This window comes from Theropithecus gelada, chromosome 2 (genome assembly GCF_003255815.1).
Source record: "Theropithecus gelada isolate Dixy chromosome 2, Tgel_1.0, whole genome shotgun sequence".
NCBI classification, from domain to species: domain Eukaryota; kingdom Metazoa; phylum Chordata; class Mammalia; order Primates; family Cercopithecidae; genus Theropithecus; species Theropithecus gelada.
In genome coordinates, this window is record NC_037669.1 from 160476210 (window position 1) to 160498055 (window position 21846).

The 21846-nt window shown below is 40.7% G+C and overlaps 1 protein-coding gene across 3 annotated transcripts in view; it reads left to right on the plus strand.

The window, feature by feature from the left end:
* Positions 1-16788, plus strand: part of CPNE4 (copine 4) — a 513456-nt gene extending 496668 nt beyond the window's left edge. For all 3 annotated transcript variants that reach the window (XM_025377527.1, XM_025377525.1, XM_025377526.1), the window contains 2 exons: positions 7620-7856; positions 15028-16788. In XM_025377527.1, coding sequence (XP_025233312.1) covers positions 7620-7856; positions 15028-15162 — 372 coding nt within the window. In that variant the 3' untranslated portion in view covers positions 15163-16788. The remainder of the gene's footprint in view (positions 1-7619; positions 7857-15027) is intronic.
* Positions 16789-21846: the final 5058 nt, after the last annotated feature.

Below are 21846 nucleotides of genomic sequence, written 5' to 3' on the forward strand. Positions count from 1 at the left end.
GATTTTTTTAATGATTGCCATTCTAACTGGTGTGAGATGGTATCTCATTGTGGTTTTGATTTGCTTTTCTCTGATGGTGAGTGATGATGAGCATTTTTTCATGTGTTTGTTGGCTGTATGAATGTCTTCTTTTGAGAAATATCTCTTCATATCCTTTGCCCACTTTTTGATGGGGTTGTTTGGTTTTTTCTTGTAAAATTTGATTGAGTTCTTTATAGGTTCTGAATATTAGCCCTTTGTCAGATGAGTAGATTGCAAAAATTTTCTCCCATTCTGTAGGTTGCCTGTTCACTCTGATGGTAGTTTTTTTTGCTGTGCAGAAGCTCTTTAGTTTAATTAGTTCCCATTTGTTGATTTTGGCTTTTGCTGCCGTTGCTTTTGGTGTTTTAGACATGAAGTCCTTGCCTATGCCTATGTCCTGAATGGTATGCCCCAGGTTTTCTTCTAGGGATTTTATGGTTTTAGGTCTAACATTTAAGTCTCTAGTCCATCTTGAATTAATTTTCGTATAAGGAGTAAGGAAAGGATCCAGTTTCAGCTTTCTACTTATGGCTACCCAATTTTCCCAGCACCACTTATTAAATAGGGAATCCTTTCCCCATTTCTTGTTTTTATCAGGTTTGTCAAAGATCAGATGGCTGTAGATGTGTGGTATTATTTCTGAGGGCTCTGTTCTGTTCCATTGATCTATATCTCTGTTTTAGTACCAGTACCATGCTGTTTTGGTTACTGTAGCCTTGTAGTATAGTTTGAAGTCAGGTAGCGTGATGCCTCCAGCTTTGTTCTTTTGGCTCAGGTTTGTCTTGGCAATGTGGGGTCTTTTTTGGTTCCACATGAACTTTAAAGCAGTTTTTTCCAATTCTGTGAAGAAAGTCATTGGTAGCTTAATGGGGTTGGCATTGAATCTATAAATTACCTTGGGCAGTATGGCCGTTTTCACAATATTGATTCTTCCTATCCATGAGCATGGTATGTTCTTCCATTTGTTTGTGTCCTCTTTTATTTCACTGAGCAGTGGTTTGTAGTTCTCCTTGAAGAGGTCCTTTACATCCCTTGTAAGTTGGATTCCTCAGTGTTTTATTCTCTTTGAAGCTATTGTGAATGGGAGTTCATTCATGATTTGGCTCTCTGTTTGTCTGTTACTGGTGTATAAGAATGCTTGTGATTTTTATACATCGATTTTGTATCCTGAGACTTTGCTGAAGTTGCTTATCAGCTTAAGGATATTTTGGGCTGAGACAATGGGGTTTTCTAAATATACAATCATGTCATCTAGAAACAGGGACAATTTGACTTCTTCTTTTCCTAACTGAATACCCTTGATTTCTTTCTCTTGCCTGATTGCCCTAGCCAGAACTTCCAATACTATGTTGAATAGGAGTGGTAAGAGAGGGCATCCCTGTCTTGTGCCAGTTTTCAAAGGCAATGCTTCCAGTTTTTGCCCATTCAGTATGATATTGGCTGTGGGTTTGTCATAAATAGCTCTTATTATTTTGAGATACATTCCATCAATACCGAATTTATTGAGCGTTTTTAACATGAAGGGCTGTTGAATTTTGTCAAAGGCCTTTTCTGCATCTATTGAGATAATCATGTGGTTTTTGTCTTTGGTTCTGTTTATATGCTGGATTACGTTTACTGATTTGCGTATGTTGAACCAGCCTGGCATCCCAAGGATGAAGCCCCACTTGATCATGGTGGATAAGCTTTTTGATGTGCTGCTGGATTTGGTTTGCCAGTATTTTGTTGAGGATTTTTGCATCAATGTTCATCAGGGATATTCGTCTAAAATTCTCTTTTTTCATTGTATCTCTGTCAGACTTTGGTATCAGGATGATGTTGGCCTCGTAAAATGAGTTAGGGAGGATTCCCTCTTTTTCTATTGATTGGAATAGTTCAGAAGCAATGGTACCAACTCCTCCTTGTACCTCCGGTAGAATTCGGCTGTGGTCCTGGACTTTTTTTGGTTGGTAGGCTATTAATTATTGCCTCAATTTCAGAGCCTGCTATTGGTCTATTCAAGGATTCAACTTCTTCCTGGTTTAGTCTTGGGAGAGTGTAAGTGTCCCGGAAATTATCCATTTCTTCTAGGTTTTCTAGTTTGTTTGCGTAGAGGTGTTTATAATATTCTCTGATGATAGTTTGTATTTCTGTGGGGTCAGTGGTGATATCCCCTTTATCATTTTTCATTGCATCTATTTGGTTCTTCTCTCTTTTCTTCTTTATTGGTCTTGCTAGCAGTCTATCAATTTTGTTGATCTTTTCAAAAAACCAACTCCTGGATTCATTGATTTTTTGAAGGGTTTTTTGTGTCTCTATCTCCTTCAGTTCTTCTCTGATCTTAGTTATTTCTTGCCTTCTGCTAGCTTTTGAATGTGTTTGCTCTTGCTTCTCTAGTACTTTTAATTGTGATGTTAGGGTGTCAATTTTAGATCTTTCCTGCTTTCTCTTGTGGCCATTTAGTGCTATAAATTTCCCTCTACACACTGCTTTAAATGTGTCCCAGATTCTGGTATGTTGTGTCTTTGTTCTCAGTGGTTTCAAAGAACATCTTTATTTCTGCCTTCATTTCATTATGTACCCAGTAGTCATTCAGGAGCAGGTTGTTCAGTTTCCATGTAGTTGAGCAGTTTTGATTGAGTTTATTAGTCCTGAGTTCTAGTTTAATTGCACTGTGGTCTGAGAGACAGTTTGTTATAATTTCTGTTCTTTTACATTTGCTGAGGAGTGCTTTACTTCCAACTATGTGGTCAATTTTGGAATAAGTGTGATGTGGTGCTGAGAATAATGTATATTCTATTAATTAGGGGTGGAGAGTTCTATAGATGTCTATTAGGTCTGCTTGGTGCAGAGTTGAGTTCAATTCCTGGATATCCTTGTTAACTTTCTGTCTCATTGATCTGTCTAATGTTGACAGTGGGGTGTTGAAGTCTCCCATTATTATTGTATGGGAGTCTAAGTCTCTTTGTAAGTCTCTCAGGACTTGCTTTATGAATCTGGTGGCTCCTGTATTGGGTGTATATATATTTAGGATAATTAGCTCTTCCTGATGAATTGATCGCTTTACCATTATGTAATGGCCTTCTTTGTCTCTTTTGATCTTTGATGGTTTAAAGTCTGTTTTATCAGAGACTAGTATTGTAACCCCTGCTTTTTTTGTTTTCCATTTGCTTAGTGGATCTTCCTCCATCCCTTTATTTTGAGCCTATGTGTGTCTCTGCATGTGAGATGGGTCTCCTGAATACAGCAAACTGATGGGTCTTGACTCTTTATCCAGTTTGCCAGTCTGTGTCTTTTAATTGGACCATTTAGTCCATTTACATTTAAGGTTAATATTGTTATGTGTGAACTTGATCCTGTCATTATGATATTAGCTGGTTATTTTGCTCGCTAGTTGATGCTGTTTCTTCCTAGCATCGATGGACTTTATATTTTGAAATGTTTTTGCAATGGCTGGTACCTGTTGTTCCTTTCCATGTTTAGTACTTCCTTCATGATCTGTTGTAGGGCAGGCCTGGTGGTGACAAAATCTCTAAGCATTTGCTTGTCTGTAAAGGATTTTATTTCTCCTTCACTTATGAAACTTAGTTTGGCTGGATATGAAATTCTGGGTTGAAAATTCTTTTCTTTAAGACTGTTGAATATTGGCCCCCACTCTCTTCTGGCTTGTAGCATTTCTGCCGAGATATCTGCTGTTAGTCTGATGGGCTTCCCTTTGTGGGTAAGCCGACCTTTCTCTCTGGCTGCCCTTATCATTTTTTCCTTCATTTCAACTTTTGTTAATCTGACAATTATGTGTCTTGGAGTTGCTCTTCTCGAGGAGTATCTTTGTGGTGTTCTCTGTATTTCCTGAATTTGAATGTTGGCCTGCCTTACTAGGTTGGGGACATTCTCCTGGATGATATCCTGAAGAGTGTTTTCCAACTTGGTTCCATTTTCCCCGTCACTTTCAGGCACACCAATCAGACATAGATTTGGTCTTTTCACATAATCCCATACTTCTTGGAGGCTTTGTTCATTTCTTTTTACTCTTTTTTCTCCACACTTCTCTTCTCGCTTCATTTCATTCATTTGATCTTCAATTGCTGATACTCTTTCTTCCAGTTGATCGAGTCAGTTACTGAAGCTTGTGCATTTGTCACATATTTCTCATGTTATGGTTTTCATCTCTATCAGTTCTTTTAAGGTCTTCTCTGTATTGATTATTCTAGTTATCCATTCATCCATTCTTTTTCCAAGATTTTTAGTTTTTTGCGCTGATTACGTAGTTCCTCGTTCCTCCTTTAGCTCTGAGAAGTTTGATCAACTGAAGCTTTCTTCTCTCAACTCGTCAAAGTCATTCTCCATCCAGCTTTGTTCCGTTGCTGGCGATGAGCTGCGTTCCTTTGGAGGGGTAGATGCACTCTGATCATTTGAATTTCCAGCTTTTCTGCACAGCTTTTTCCCCATCTTTGTGGTTTTATCTGCCTTTGGTCTTTGATGATGGTGATGTACTGATGGGGTTTTGGTGTGGGTGTCCTTTCAGTTTGTTAGTTTTCCTTCTAACAGTCAGGACACTTAGCTGTAGGTCTGTTGGAGTTTGCTTGAGGTCCACTCCAGACCCTGTTTGCCTGGGTATCAGCAGCGGAGGCTGCAGAAGATAGAATATTGCTGAACAGCGAGTGTTGCTGTCTGATTCTCACTCTGGAAGCTTTGTCTCAGGGGCGTACCCCGCCGTGTGAGGTGTGAGGTGTCAGTCTGCACCTAGTGGGGGATGTCTCCCAGTTAGGCTACTCAGGAGTCAGGGACCCACTTGAGCAGGCAGTCTGTCCATTCTCAGATCTCAATTTCCGTGCTGGGAGATCCACTGCTGTCTTCAAAGCTATCAGACGGGGGCATTTACATCTGCTGAGGTTTCCGCTGCTTTTTGTTGAGCTATGCCCTGTCCCCAGAGGAGGAGTCTACAGAGGCAGGCTGGCCTCCTTGAACTGTGGTGAGCTCCACCCAATTTGAGCTTCCCAGTGGCTTTGTTTACCCACTTAAGCCTCAGCAATGGTGGGTGCCCCTCCCCCAGCCTCACTGCCGCCTTGTAGTTAGATCTCAGACTGCTGTGCTAGCAATGAGGGAGGCTCCGTGGGCGTGGCACCCTCCGGGCCAGGTGTGGGATATAATCTCCTGGTGTGCTGTTTGCTAAGACCCTTGGTAAAGCGCAGTATTAGGGTGGGAGTTACCCGATTTTCCAGGTGTTGTATGTCTCAGTTTCCCTTGGCTAGGAAAAGGGATTCCCTTCCCCCTTGCGCTTCCCAGAGGAGGCGATGCCTCCCCGTGCTTCAGCTCTCACTGGTCGGACTACACCAGCTGACCAGCACCAATTGTCCAGCACTCCCCAGTGAGATGAACCCAGTACCTCTGTTGAAAATGCAGAAATCACCTGTCTTGTGTCACTCACGCTGGGAGCTAGAGGCTGGAGCTGTTCCTATTCGGCCATCTTGGGCGTGCCTGCCCCAGGTTGTTTTATTTCTTAAGGTATTTATCAGGTAGGGAAGATTCATCCCCTGAACTCTAAGATCAGATCAGACAGGAGTTAGGGGAAGGCAGAGGATAAAGGAAGGAGACACAGAAGTGTGATTCACTCAAGGGCCCACCTGCTCATGAATCAGAAGTAGTCTCCTTTTGGGTGTGCCATCTGCCCTGGTCTTCCGGGTGCACTCTAGAGTGGGTGACTTATGATTCTGGTACATTCTATACTCCTTCCCTCCATCCCCAAACCACCAATATTGCCTCTTTCTGCCACTTCTCTCTGCACCTCCCTACCTCCTCCATCACTTCATCCTACTGAAATCCTTCTCTAAACTCTCAAGCCAACTTCTTTGTGAATATATGCAACTCAGAAAATATAGACATAGATGGAAATATACAACTTGAATGAATCTGAAAACCAGGATTTCAGATTGGAAATTCCTGGGAACTGGGAATTCAGCTAGGACTAGGGGTGAGTGGTTAGTTAATGGACATGGAACAGAATTAGCCTTTACATTAGGCTGTATGAAAAGCATTCAGAACATGTGGCTATCTTCATCATAGTGTGAGGTTCACCTATCTCTAGCTCACATTTTTCATTTACATTTTTTTCAGGCTCACAGAAAAAGAAAATGAAACTCTTCAGCACTACCAAACTATTTGCAACCTTAAGTACATTATTCTCAAAACCAGATGTTTTCAAACTGTCACTCTTCTATCCAATCTTTCTCCTTTGAAGTATGGCAATGTGGAATGGCTTAATCTCACACTTACTCCGTATGAATGTTGGGCATCTTGCAGGATTATATTGAAAGTTATTTTCTGTTTAGCCTGAGCTGTATCTGACTAATCTGCTTCTCTTTCCTCTTACCAGTAAAGGCCATCATGGTGCCTCTCATGTTGACTAAAAACAGTGATGACCTCCAATGGGTCATCCTTCTCCAGCCCCCAAAGCACTTCCCAAGGCTTCCCTGTGCTGCTGAGTACAGCAACTTTCCTCCAATTCCCATCTTAGCTGAGTCATCTTCCAGCTTCCCAGATGGAAAGGGGCCAGGCAGGCTGCAGGCCAGAAGTCAGGATTTAAAGCAGGAAGTCATGGGAGCACTGCAACCTGCTGCAAGTGTGCCTAGAGAAGAGCTGCCACCTTTGTGGCACATGGCCTTCAGAGGGAGAGACTGCAACCCTGACCCTCTCATAGCAGGACTTTAGACTAGTGCCATCCAGTGGAAATATAACACAAGTTATGTACACAATTTTAAATTCCTCAGTAACTGTATTTTAAAAAGTAAAAAGAAACAGAGAAATCCATTTTAATTATATATTTTATTTAACCCAACATAGCCAACATATTGTCATTTTAGCATGTAGTCCATATAAAAAAATTATTAATGAAATAATTTGCTTTCTATTTTGTGTGCTAAGTCTTCAAAATCCACATGTATTTTATACTTACAGCATGTCAATTTGGATACTAAGTTATCATCATAAATACTTTATCTTTGTTTAGATTTATAGATAGTTGAAAAAGTTAATTGATGTACTGAAGTTGTTCCAAACATACTTAAAATGTTTCTAATAACTGAATTGGTTATCCAATTTTCACATTAAATTTAAATTCATTACAATTAAATAAAATATAAAATTCAGTTCATCGCTTGCTCTAGCCACATTTCAAGGGCTGAGTAGTCTCATAGGCCTAGTCATCATTGTATTGGATGTCATAGCTTTAGATTTTTAAATATCTTCAAGCAAAGAAGATCATATAAATTATTTGAGAAATGAAGAAGCTCAGACACAGAGGAATTAAGGGATCATCCTAGGGTCTCACAGAATGAGGCTTTGAAGCCAGTCTTCCTAACTCTTGGTCTGTTGCTCTTTCTTTGTAACTGTCAGTGAGGTAGTTATTATAATTAAGCTATAATTGCCATGCCTACCTTTAAGCTCCATGCATCAGAACTCTAAGCCTTTAGGACTATCAGCACAGACACTCAAAAAATGTCTGTCATCACTGTTGCTTTGGTCAATGTGCAGTGAGTCCACCTGGGTGTCTAACTGGTATTGTATTGTCCTTGTCTCCCTCACCTCTTCACCCCCTGTCATCATCGGGCATCTGATTGCAGCAATACTTCATCCTGCTGATCCTGACAGACGGTGTCATCACAGACATGGCCGACACCCGGGAGGCCATCGTTCATGCCTCCCACCTTCCCATGTCAGTCATCATCGTGGGAGTAGGGAATGCTGACTTCAGTGACATGCAGATGCTGGATGGTGACGATGGGATTCTGAGGTCACCCAAGGGAGAGCCTGTTCTTCGAGACATCGTCCAGTTCGTGCCCTTCAGGAACTTCAAACACGTATGCATATACACACTGGGGCATTTCCCATGGAAGAGCAGAACCAAAGCATGCTCACCTCCCACATTTGTCCACCAGTGTTTATAGTGGTCCACCATTCTTGAAGCAACACCAGCTATGCTCTACATACCCTTGCTGTGGGAGACGACCTGGTTTAGCTATCCCTTCCTGGGCCACATCACCTCCCACAACAAGGATATGTAGAGCATGACTCTTTGGAGAAAAAAAATTATAAATTGAGTTATAGATCAGGAGTCATGCTAACTATTGTAGGCAAAATTTCACTGATTCTTGCCCTATAATTCATATAATTTAGGATCTCTAGTGCATCTAGGACTGCCTACAGTTGGGCAGCTTGTTCCCTGCCCAAAGGTGCCTGCCCAAAGTACCAAGGAGAAACTGAAATGCAGCCTATGTTTTGCTTGTCAAGGCATGTGCCCTGGCAGAAGTATATTTCCAAAATGATAGAAACCTAAATCCCCTATAAAAATATAGTAAGCAGCATCAAAGATTTACTTAACTCCTTCAAAACAAGATGATAAAATTAGTTCAAAACAGTATATAAGGCTGGGCTCAGTGGCTCACCCCTGTACTCCCAGCACTTTGGGAGGCCAAGGTGGGTAGATCGCCTGAACTCAAGAGTTCGAGACCAGCCTGGCCAACATGGTAAAACTCTGTCTCTACTAAAAATACAAAAATTAGCTGGGCACGCTGGCGGGCGCCTGTAATCCCAGCTACTCGGGAGGCTGAGGCAGGAGAATCACTTGAACCTGGGAGGTGAAAGTTGCTGTGAGCCGAGATGGCGTTATTGCACTCCTGTCTGGGTGATGAGAGTGAGACTTGGTCTCAAAATAAATAAATAAATAAATAAAATAAGACAGTTAAAGTCAGTGGGAAAAAAATGCTGAATAAGTTTGCTAAGGTAGATTGAAAACTGATTAATGGCCAAGAGGGTAAAAAAAAAAAAAAAAAAAAGTAATCTTTGAATTACCTTCTCTATGGGACAGAAATCACTTGCATGCTATCAGTTTTCTACAAATTAATACCTAACTTTATAGTCTTGGGCTCTTACCAATAAGAAATAGTAAGTCAGTCAAGCAGCATTGCATTCCCCAAGGGTCTTGAGGGAAAACCATTAGACAGTGCTCTAGTATGACATTGAAAAATTGCTCAGTAACAATTTTTCCACATTCCCAGGTTTTGATATATTGTGTCCATGGAGGAAGGAGCATTTTTTAAATTTCCACAAATCCCTGCACCTATTGAGCTATAATCACCCAGAAGGACATCTTGAAATCATAAAAGCTCCCTTGGGGCTAATGGTAGTCCTGAAGACCCCTCTAGAGTATCCTAGTTGTATCTTGGCATCTGTGGGGGTAACTTGGGTATTCCTGGATAGCCTTCATGTTTTTTTGTTTTGTGCTTCTTGCGAAAGCCACCCAAGAGCAGAGCATATGCCCAGCTGCTGCTTTCTACTGAGGCCTTGCCCTCTGCACTGCTGCAGATGCCAACTATACCACTCCCCAGGGCTGGTGACTAAACTTGAGCTGCCCTGGCAACAGAGAATCTTCAGAATCTTCAGTACCCTGAAGCTTATCTGCGGTCTCCTTGGAAAATAAGAGCGTCCTCTCCTTTCCATGCTACAGAGTCCCCTCTGTCACCTGAGCCATTAATGCAGTGAGATGTGTCAAAGATCCCTGCTGGAAAGCATCTTCATTAACTTCCATGGCAGTCCCTCCCTTCATAGGGCTCAAATCAGTTATTTGGGTCAGGCAGGATGCCATCCCCTCCACTTCAAGCTTATTTGGTAAAGCCTTTCTCCTCCAGTCAAAAACTCATTCAAACAAATCCCTGACATTCTTCATAGTGAGTTTATCAGATATATCCAGACACATCTGACTCCCAATTTGGGTTCATACTGGAATCTCACCTACACTGTGTAAGGAAATTACAGATGAGAGGTGGAAAGCTAAATGGATCATCAAAACAATGATCCACCCATCCTCCCACCCCCATGCATACTTGACTGTAATCCTGGTACCAGTCCTAGTGTGAGAGCCTTTAGCATATGCTCTTCAGAAATTGCTGTTTGTTCTGCCACCTTCTTTGGACAGGCTTTAAAATGAGAATTCAGATAAATCACCAGCTTAGCTGCCTCAGCTGAACCCTACATTTCATGAGCTGCCCAGACTTCATAGGGAAGTAACTGCACATCCCAAGGCTCCTTGGATGATGAGGTACTGTTCATAACTGTACCACACAATTACTACTCTACTTTTAAGGAGGGCTGCAGTGTAATTAAAATCACTGAAGGAGCAGAAAATCAATCCCTGGCTACAGAGTTGAGTACAGAGAGAGTTTCCAAGTAACAGCAGCAGCAATCTTCCCACAAGCTCCCAGGGCTATGCATGTGGATGAGGGGTAATTGTGTTGTTATATCCCATCCTCAAGTTTCCCTAGGAAGAGATTTCCAAATAAAGGTACTCATTAATGAAAGAGATGCACTAAGTCCTCAAGTTGTCTGCCTATGGACAGCAAGGAGTAGAGTTAAAAAGAAGTAGTATTCTTTACAGAGGGATGAGGTAGAGCAGGCCAAATTTGTTGCAATTATGTTCATTAATGAAGCTAGTTTCTCCCAAGGTGTCTAAGATGGAGGAAAGGGTGTTTTTCCTGATTCTAATGCTGTATTCTTTTCAGCCAGACAAATAGGTAGCCACGTCACTGAATACCAGTGATAGCTTTGCATAGTGAAGCAGGATCAAAGAGTTCACTGTCTAGGAGATTCATTAACTTCCCCAAATCACCCTTTCTCCCCTCTGCATCCCCCACCTCCCCACCTCCCCCCCCACACACTTGTGTGCTAACACAATGTCACTGAGCTATGAAAGGTTCTAACCCCTACCCTCAAGCCTCCTCCTCTTCCCCAAAACACTTACAGAATGCTTGTTCTATGCAAGACACATGCTAGTCACTAGGACCACAATGAAATGATACAACCATGGATCCAGGCCTCAAGACATTTACTGGAGAATTGCATGACTGGGAGAAAGGTACCAGCAGAAAAATCACATGCTAAGCAACCTGTGGGTGGTTGAGAAGAATTAAAATGTTGCTACAGGACCTCAAAGCAGACAGGAGTAGCCATGGGAAAAGGCTTACAGCTTAAGTTAAGTATTTGAGGAAAGACAGCCTTGGAGAGCCGGGAATTTCAGGGACATTGGCAACAAGAGGAATGCTGGGGCAGAGCAAGGAAGTAGGGTGCTACTTATAGTCTCTGTGCTACACAAAGTCTCTGGCTGCTCTGTGAATGACCAAGGAAGAACACCAGGAGCATACTCACCCATCTTATCTTCATGGATTTCAAATTAGATTTTGAAAGCTATTTCATTACCCAAACTAATCTACTTTGAATTCAATAAGCCATAAATAAAAGGGAAGGTAGCAGCTTAAATCATTTTATGTAAGCCATTAGCCCATGAATTGCCTCTCTTTTTCTGCTCTGCATGATAACTCAGAGCTTTAGAGTTTACAGGGCACAAGTTATGTTATGGTCTTTTTTCCTGCTCGTATAACAGAATATCACAGACTGGATAATTTATAAAGAACTGAAGTTTATTTGGCTCATGGTTTTGGAGTCTGGGAAGTCCAAGAGCATAACACCAGCAACTCCAAGGGTCATCTCATGGCAGAGCTATGGAAGGCACGAGCAAACATGTAAGACAGAGAGAAGGAAAGCACAAGGAGCAGACTCTCTTTTATAACAACCCACTCTCATGATAACTAACCTGCTCCCATGATACTGACCTCTGGCCCAACTTCCCAACCCTGTTGCATTGATAATTAAGCTTCCAGCACATTAATTTAGGAGACACACTCAAATTATCATACACTTTAAGCTATGTGACTCTGGGCAAGTTATTTAACCTCTCCATGCCACAGACTTTCATCTATAAAATGAGGTAAATGATACACGCATTGCAAAGATAAGGTGTTGTCTATATAAAGCTTAAGACAGTGCCTGGTCCATATAGGTAGTTAATAAATAAAGCTTTCATTACAGTTATTACCAGTTTCATTCATATTCTTGACCCTTTCCCACCCCATACATGTCCCCAAAGCCTTATTTGCTTGTCAGCACAGATATGCAAGAGGATGGGGGAATCCTTTGGGAACAATGCTGTCCAATATGGTAGCCACTAACCACATGTAGCTATTTATATTTAAATTCATTAAAAGAAAATAAAATTTCAAACTCAGTTCTTCAGTCAGACTTGCTTTATTTCAAGGACTCAATAGTTGCATGAGACTAAGAACTCCCATATTGGACAGCACAGATATAGAATATTACCATCATCAGAGGAAGATCTACTTGACAGACTGGTTTAGGAATATTTTTTGCTGCAAGCAACAGTAAATCCATCTTACAGGGATTACATAAATGGTTCTTGACCTAGGGTAACATTATGCCCCAGGAAACATTTTGGAATATCTGACATTTTTGATGGTAACAAATACAGGGCTTCTGTTCATATCTAGTGGGTAGAGGCTAAGGATGCTGCTAAACTTCCTACAATGCACCGGACAGTCCCCCACACAAAGAATTATTCAGCCCCAAATGTCAATAGTGTCAAGATTGAGAAACCCTGGATTATACAAATAGAACATATTTTTTCTCGTATAGCTAGAAGTGAGGGGCTCATTGCTGCTGGATCAGTGATTCAATAGTGTCAGAGCCAGCACTTTGTGATTCCCTTTGCTCTTCCTACATAATGATAAAATGGTTGCTACAGCTCCAGTAATCACATTCTATTTCAAGATAGAAAGGAAGAGGAAAGGGACATAGGGCCAACTGTGTCTAGAGCATGTTGGCTGAAGTCCCAAACTAAGTCCTGGACTATTACAATGGCAAAGGGATTAAACCAAAATGTTCGTCAGAAATGTACAAGTCTTCAAGGCCGGGCGCGGTGGCTCACGCCTGTAATCTCAGGACTTTGAGAGGCTGAGGCAGGTGGATCACCTGAGGTCAGGAGTTCGAGACCAGCCTGGCCAGTATGGTGACACCCCATGTCTACTAAAAATATAAAATTAGCTGGGCGTGGTGGCAGGTGCCTGTAATCTCAACTACTCTGGAGGCTGAAACAGGAGAATTGCTTGAACCCGGGAGGCAGAGGTTACAGTGAGCCGAGTTCGCGCCACTGCACTCCAGCCTGGGTGACAGAGTGAAACGCCATCTCAAAAAAAACACAAAAAAAAGAAATGTACAAGTCTTCCAGAACACTAGCACTATGACCTCCACACACTTTTACAGAGTTCCAAAATGCTACTCCTGCCAATATTTCATATTTAATACTTTTACTACTCCTGTACTTAAAAAAAAACATACACCTTTAAAAATAGGACATTTTGGTAATTTTTAACTATCTGACAATTTTTTTTTGCATGTGTAGCCCTGAGTCCAGAATCTGTTAAATTCTTGTATTGTTAAAGATTTTTCACAAAGAAAAAGTCTTTTAACTTTTAACCAGGAGAGAAAAGCTTTCCAAAAAACCTCCCCTAGGAAATTTTCACTTCTATCTCAAAGGACGGAATTGGGTCATATTGTCATCCCTAGATGTAAAGGAAGCCAGACAATCAAGGATTTGACTTTCTAACCTTCGAATGAGAAACAGTCAGGGAGAAAAGGGTATAAATGACTTTTGTATCTGCCCCACTATACACATGGACCATGGTATAACACACAACCCTGAGCGGTTATTTATAAAATAAAGGGACATCTGTAGATCACAAATGTCCATCATGCTATGACATCTTCAAAATGTGAAAGATCACTTTAGAAAAACTCTTTACAGTGTTTTCAGATTGCTTAAAAGATACATGTCTCTTATTTTGAGACTCTCTGAGATAGAGTGAATTCTTTTCTTTTCTCTTTTGCCTCTAAGAACAGCGGGGCTTAGTAAAGTTAAATGGCCAAGTGGCAAGCCACATAGAAAAGAAAGAACTGAAAACCAGGTCACATGGTATTCAGTCCAGTCTTCTTTCTTTTGGAATCTCAAACACTTGTTAAGTCTGCCTCAAGTTTTTAATCTCTTCAATAATAGCTAATAATGAGGCTCAGGCCATTGAAGTTGCTTGTCCAGGGGTTGTACAGTTAGTACTAAACGCCACAGCCAGGAGTAAAGCCCAGGTCTGCAAGAATGACTCCAGAGTCCATGTATGATATCAGCCTCAACATTTCTCTGCTGCAGAATCATCACCATAAATCACATGGTCCTTCTGTGCCCCTGCCCCCAAATCATGCAGTAGATCCATAAGGCTGATAGAATAAAGGCTAAATGAATTAGTGTCGCATTCCAGACTCTCCATCACCTGGTCTCAAGCCAATTTTCCAACCAAATGCCCAATCAATCCTACATCTACCCCTAAACCCCCTCATCCCCCACCTGCCATGCACACTTCCTTCAGCTCCATCAGGTGACTCACTGTCCCTAGGATGGTCAAATGCCATTCCCCTACCCCTTCTCTATGTATTAAAATATGCTCAACTTAAAAGCCGCCTCCTCTTAGAAGAAAAGTTGGTCTCTATGTTTTTTATGCCCTGGCCTCACTGTTTGTGATTCTCTAGAGAAGTGCTTCTCAAATTTCAATATGCATATGAATCACTAGTAGCTCTGAGTTGGGTCTGAGAGTCTACATTGCTAATAAGCTCCCATGTGACGTGACACTGCTGCTCTATAGCATGTATCATATTCTACCTCATAGTGGGGTTAATATTGCCATGCCTAGCTCCCCTCATGTGATTACAGCCTTCCTGAGGCAAGAACCGTAGACCCTTAAACCCTAGTGTGGCACCTGGAACATAAATAAGTGTCTAAAATTGAGTGAAAATTAGAAATAAAACTGCAGAACAATTCATTCTCCCATCCAACTTTTACTCATCTTCAGATGTAAATAGTTTTATAGTTTGAGACAGGCATAAAAATATATAACAATGAAATTAAAGGCCCATTTTCCAACAATCTGACAACTCTTGCTTGAAGTAGACCCTTGACAAATCATGTATGAATGAAAGTGAATAAAACTTAGCTGCCCAGAGCAGGACTCAAATCTTTTAGGTTGAGTCTGGTTCCTTTGACCAGAAGCCAATGTCATGATGATTTCTTCTTCCCTGCAGGCATCTCCAGCTGCCCTGGCAAAGAGCGTGTTGGCTGAAGTCCCAAACCAAGTTGTGGACTATTACAATGGCAAAGGAATTAAACCAAAATGTTCATCAGAAATGTACGAATCTTCCAGAACACTAGCACCATGAACTCCCCACACAGTTTTACAGAGTTCTGAAATACTACTCCTGCTAATATTTCATATTTAATACTTCTACTACTCCTGTACTTTAAAAAAAACAACACATACACATTTAAAAATAGCACGTTTTGGTGATTTTTAACTATTTGACAATTTTTTTTGCATGTGTAGCCCTGAGGCCTGGATCTGTTAAACCCTTGTATCGTTAACTTTTTACAGAGAAATACAGATAATAATAACTTACTATTTACATTACAGCATGTCGCCTTGAAATAAAATGGTATCTGTATCCGTTTTTTATACAGGTTTGTTGAAATTTTGCTAAATTTCTTATCTTTACACTCTAAAGCATTTTGAAACATTTATTGAACGTTGATAGCCAAAATATACCTGGTTTTATCTGCTATAGGATGAGAGACTTTTTAAAATGGCAGATGCATGGACTGTATTTTGCATGTTTAAAATAAAAAGAGAAAAACCCACACGGTTTTTGCAGTTGTTATCTCTAATTCCTCCCTGCTGAGAATGGTCTCTCTACTAAAGAAGAGGTTTATTCACTTCTTCTTTTTGAGGTGGGTCTTTTTGAGGTAGGTCTGGGTCATCTAGCCCAGCACCTCTCACACTTTTTACTGTGTACAGAAATCACCTGCAAGTCTTATTAAAATTCAGATTGTGATACATAGGTCTGTGTAGGACCCAAGATTCTGCATCTTTAACAAGGTTCCAGGTGATGCTAATGCAGTCCCTGGACTATACCAAGAGGAGTGAGACTCTAGACTTAAGGATATCATGATGGAGACCATCAAATACAGGGCAGCTTCTAGTCTGCTTGAGAATGGCACCTCTTCCTGACAGTAGCATAAAAGTCCTGCCTGTCTCAGGGGCAACAGTAGAAAGTAATGAGACCGAGTCCAGAAGCTGCACACCTCAAATGAGTCTCGCTGCTTTATACTCACACCTCTTCCTTAGACAAGACTAGAAAGTGCTCCTCCTGGCCAGTCCCTGCCCTCTTAAAAGTGGCATCACACACCACTGCATGGATGGTGTCAATCCCTAGAAGTGACCTCAAAGAGTCTTCATTGGAACCACAACAACAGAAACTTACGTATGGCACATGGCCATGCAGCACAGCTCCCAATATCTGGTCCACTAAGTTGACCCTTGAGCTTAGTGTGGGAACTTCTTGCCTCCTTTCTATCACTTCTGAGAGCAAACTCTATAAGCAGAAATACCTGGAATGATTGTTTGGCGAGGAGGTGTTTTGCTTCAATATAAGCTGGCCAGTCTGGAACCAAAAGGATGAATGTTTAACTTGTATAATCTTCTTGCAGAGAAACAGGCAAGTGTTTTTGCAAGCATAAAAGGCACAAAGTGGAGTTTATTTTTGGTCAGAGAGATGAAGAAGTAAATCACAAGGCAAAATTTGTTGTTTGTTTGAAAGGGAGAGCAGTATTAACAAGCAAATTAAATGCCTTGTATGATTTCCAGAGTTACAATTATAGATCCTAATCTTGCAAATACATGTCAACCAAATGCACAACATTTTGGGAAGGATGGTAAAATTGTATGACGGAAAAACTCGTAACTATTTAAGCTATATTGTTTTATTAATAAATTGGGTACTTACAGAATTCTTCTAAGAGTTGTGGTCTCGTTTCTCTTTTCAAGGCAATTTCCTAACAGTAATTTATTTCATGTACGCAATGTGGCCTCAGATTAGAAGTAGCTCTTTCATAGTACAATGGAAGCATGGATCACAGCTTCTAATAAACAAGGAATTAAAATATTTAGATACAATATTATGGAAATATCTGGTGATTATTTCTAACCCCAAACCAAGATATGAACTTTCATGTCTATGTACCTGGAACATAGTAAACACTCAACAGACATTTAATAAATACAGAGATGATTAATAAAATAAGTAAATGAATGAATAGACTTGTTAATATTCCTTATGATCAATCTTTAATCCACTGTAGATTTAACAGGTAGATTAAGTGTTTGTGTCTATCAATGAAATGATGCACCCTGTCATTCACAAAGATCTGTTGGGATCTCTACACTTATGTCAGGATTCCTGGAGTTTGTGAGATGGGGCGGAGATGATAGAGTGCAGTTGGCCTGGCAGAACCTTAAGGCAGTTTACTTTCCTTTTCATAGTCAGACTCAAGTTCATCTCAAAAGAACAATAAAAATAATATCTATGAATTATTGAAAGTGTCTTAGTTCAAGTTGCTATAACAAAATACCACAAACTAGGTAGCTTAAACAACAGAAATTTACTTCTCGCAGTTCTGAAGTCTGGAAAGTCGAAGATCAAAGTACAAGTCAATTTGGCTCCTGGTGAGGGCTCACTTCTGTCTTGCAAACAGCCACTTCTTACTATATCCTATCATGATAGAGAGAGAGAGTTAGCTTTCTGGTCTCTTCTTATAAGGGCACTAATCTCATCACAAGGATCCCACCCTCATGACCTCATCTAAGCCTAATTCTCTCCAAAAGTCCCCACCTCTTCATACCATCACATTGAGGGGTAGGGCTTCATATATGAATTTTGGAGAGACAGTAATACTCAGTTCATAACAAAAGGCTACTGTGTGCCAGGCACTGTTCTAAGTGCTTGTAATGTACTATCTCATTTAATCCTCCCAACATCCTTGTGAGATTGGTAGTATTAATAGCCTTACTTTGCAGATGAGGAAACTGAGACACAGAGAGATTAGGTAGCTTGCCGGGATTGCACAGCTATGAAAGTTCAGAGCCAGGATTTAAATGTGGATATTCTGGCTCCTAAACCCAAACTCACTGTGTAATCTAATCCCCATTTCGGCTATCCTTCTTGCACTATACTCATTCACTTGCCATATCAAGCAGCAGATTATTAGGAAATTTGAGAGAAATTAGCCTTAAAATATTCTTTGCTCCCAAATTCAGAAAGATCCATCTCATCTGATGATCTCAGATTGTTGTTTTGGGCACTTGGTGTCTCGTTATGTACAACATCGGCCCTGAAAGCAATAGAAAATTCTCAAGCCACAGCCAGTTCTCCCCAACTTCTTGCCATCGAGGAGACCATTTAGGTTGGACATCACAAATACAGATGCTTCCAAGAGCTGCGCAAGCCATAAGAATAACTAAGAAAAACCAGGTTTTAACAGAGGGACATAAAGAGTAAAATAAGAAGAATGGAGGGAAATTGGAACGTGTGTGTCCAGAAGAAGGCAGCTGCTACCCAGGTCCAGGGGCCATGCAAGAATGTGGACCCAATGCAGCCAGGCCATCCAGTTTTTTAAGAAAACTGAAAAACCTGGTATTTCATGTAAAACCTACTGATCTATAAATATTAAAAGCTCATTTAAAATTCAGTAACTGTTTTAAAAGATGACAAGAGCCGGCTGGGCATGGTGGTTCACGCCTGTAATCCCAGCACTTTGGGAGGCCGAGGCAGGCGGATCACCTGAGGTAAGGAGTTCGAGACCAGCCTGGCCAACATGGTGAAACCCCATCTCTACTAAAATACAAAAATTAGCCGGGTGTGGTGGTGTATGCCTGTAATACCAGCTCCCCAAGGGGCTGAGGCAGGAGAATCGCTGAAATCTGAGACGGAGGTTGCAGTGAACTGAGACCGCGCTACTGCACTCCAGCTTGGGTGACAGGGCAAGACTCGCTCTAAAACAAACAAACAAAAAAACTGCAAGAACCAATCTGTGCAAGTCCAATGAAAACTACCTCTGGGCTTATGTTGGCTCTGTGTGAAAATTTGGAACCACTGAGTTATATCTGTGTATGGCCTGCTCTCCACTGGGTCTCAATAGATAATATATACACTTTAAAATTCTTGAAGACCCTCAAGAGGCTTTATTTCTGTGGCTTATATTTATTAATATTTGCTATATTAGGAATTGAAACTGGAAATGGAATATATTTATTAATTTATTTAAATAGCAATAATAGACCCATTACATGATAACATAAATAAAATACTTTCATAACAAACTGTATTTTCAACACCAAAAAACAGTCAGTGAGAAGTGCAGCATTGTTTTATAATTTTTCAAATCTTTAGTGTCTTGTTTAATAAAAGATTGCCAGACTCTTATATCTGCTTCTATATTCAACGTGTTATGAAATGATGTTTTGGTTGAAGTACAATGTTGAAAACCTGACCTTACGGGGACATGTCATTGGAAAGGGGAGAGCTATTTTTAGCTTTTTCAGATAAGTGTCCTTCTTTTTACCACATCCAAACTCAACAAGTGGTAGTCTTTTAAATTTTAAAGGTTAGTTGCAACACAGAATATGAAATCATATCAATAAAATTGCCCTAGTATTTTCAATGGTTCTTTTACCCATGCACAATTTTGTAGCATCATGCACTTGTCATTCAGAAAATATTGATCCACTAAGCTATTTAGATGTTTCAAATGCTTGCACAGTTTATTTTATAATATCAAAAAACCCTGCATTTTCTATTGCTGTGCAATATTACTGCTGATTTCACCAGACAGTCTTTAAGTACGGAGAATTTGTCAAATTATGGTGACAGGTTCAGGCTTTCCAAAACTCTAATCTTTGTTAGGAAGCTCAAATGTTATAATTGCCAACAAACACTGTCAGCTGTTTTTCTTGAAGTGATTGATTGAAGGCTCACTTCAATCATTTTTAAGAAAATATCTCCCAAGTCTGAATAGCTCTGCCTTATCTGTCAGTCATTTTACAAGTAAAAATGATGTTCTGTGGGGAAAAAAACAGCTAGATCAGCTCCAAACACAATGGCATGTGTGCTTTTCCTTTTGTAGCAACCATTTTAGGTTAAAATGCAGCAAAAGCACTTTCTGGTGCTTTGCAATTTGTCTCCCAGCATTTGAAAAAGACATGAACTCACGGGTCAAGATTTCATAAAGATAACAATTTTCCTGCTGCATCAGGAACGGTGTTAAGTGAAACTGTATGTTTTTTCTGCAAGTGTGTGATGGTGAAAAATACAGAGACCACTAGTACGGTGTGGTGCCACTTTCTTGATGTGAGCTAAAGCCCCAACAGTTTTACCCGCCATCACTTTTGCACCATTGATGCCAATGTCAATATAGTGAAAAATGTGAGCAACATTTTAACGTTTTTACGAAAATAATTTTTACCACAGATACCCCCTGAAAGGGTCTCAGGGACCTCCCTCTGAGAACTCCTTTTTATAGCCTACTTGACAAAGTTGTATTTGTTTGCTATTTCTGCATAACACATCTACAAACTTAGGGTGTAAAACAACACACATTGATTATCGCACTGTTTCTATAGGTCAGAAATCCAAGAAGACTCAGGTGCATCCTCTGCTTAAAGTCTCATAAGGCTGAAATCAAGATGTCAGTAGGGCTGTGTTCCTTACTAGATCCTCTGGAAAGAATCTGCTTCCAAGCTCACTCAGGTTGTTGATTGCAGTTGTAGAACTGAAGTCCCCATTTTCTTGCTGGCTATCAGCTGGGCAAGAAAGCAGAGGGGAGGGCAGTGTCAGGGATGGGGGGGTGGGGGCAGACACAATCTTTACTCTGAAGGGTTTCTCACATTCCCTCTCACGCTCTCCATATGGCCCCCTCCAGCACTGGTGTGTCTTTCTCAAACATTAAATCTAACTTCTTTTTCTGCTGTATTTCACTGACTCCAGCCAAAGAAGTTTTCTGCTTTTAAGGGATTATGATTAGATTGGCCCATCCAGACAATCCAAGATCCTAAGGTCTGTAACCGTAATTACATCAAGTCATAAACCCATAAACAGAACATGTTTACGGGTTCCAGGGACTAGGGCTTGGACTTATTTGGGGGGCCATTCTGCCTACCACAAAAGAAATGCAAAATATTACTAGATGATTCTTAGAGTAAATGTGGGTTGTTCAAGAACTGTGAAAAGGCTTCCCATGGTAATAGAAGAAAAACATAGACCAAGTCAAGGAGTGGTGTTAAAAATACCTGCTGATTCTAGACTTTGCCCAGGAGAGCTTATTCTAAATCTGCTTGAATACCTCCCTTTTTTTTAGTCTACCCAGCACTTAATAAGCACCAACCTTGCACTAGGCTTGGGGGTGAGAACTAGGGGAATGGGAGTTAAAGTGAGAGAAGCAGAGATTAAAATATTTGGTCCCTGCTCCTGGAGGAGCTCGCAGCCTAGAGCTGCCCTCTGACTCTAGGACTTTGGGATCCCATTAGACATATTATATACGCCTTAACGCTTAAGACATTTACTGCTTGAGGACTTTCTCATGAAGATGTTCTCAACCATTGAAAGTAGAGTAGTGGTGTAGGAAGAGAGGTAAGGACACAGGTGAGAAGAACAATCAAGCCAGTCAATCATTTTTATCATCATCCCCTGCCTTGCCCTCCACATGAAATAGACAATCAAATCCCTCCTTAAAAAATTCTACCTTTAGTTCTGTCTCGACTCAGTGCCTTCCTCTTGAGCATGGTATGTGAAAATACCTGGTGTTTTCAAGCCAAAGCAACATGAATTCAAATCCAATCTCTGCTATTTAAGAGTGGGATGGTATCTCTGAGCCTCAACTTTCCCATCTGTAGAATAAGGAGAATGATTCCTACTTTGACAAATTGCTACAATTTCAGATAATGTATGCAAGCACCTTAAAACAATATCTGGAGGTTGTATTCCCTGAAAAGCAAACTCTAAGATCAAGATTAGAAT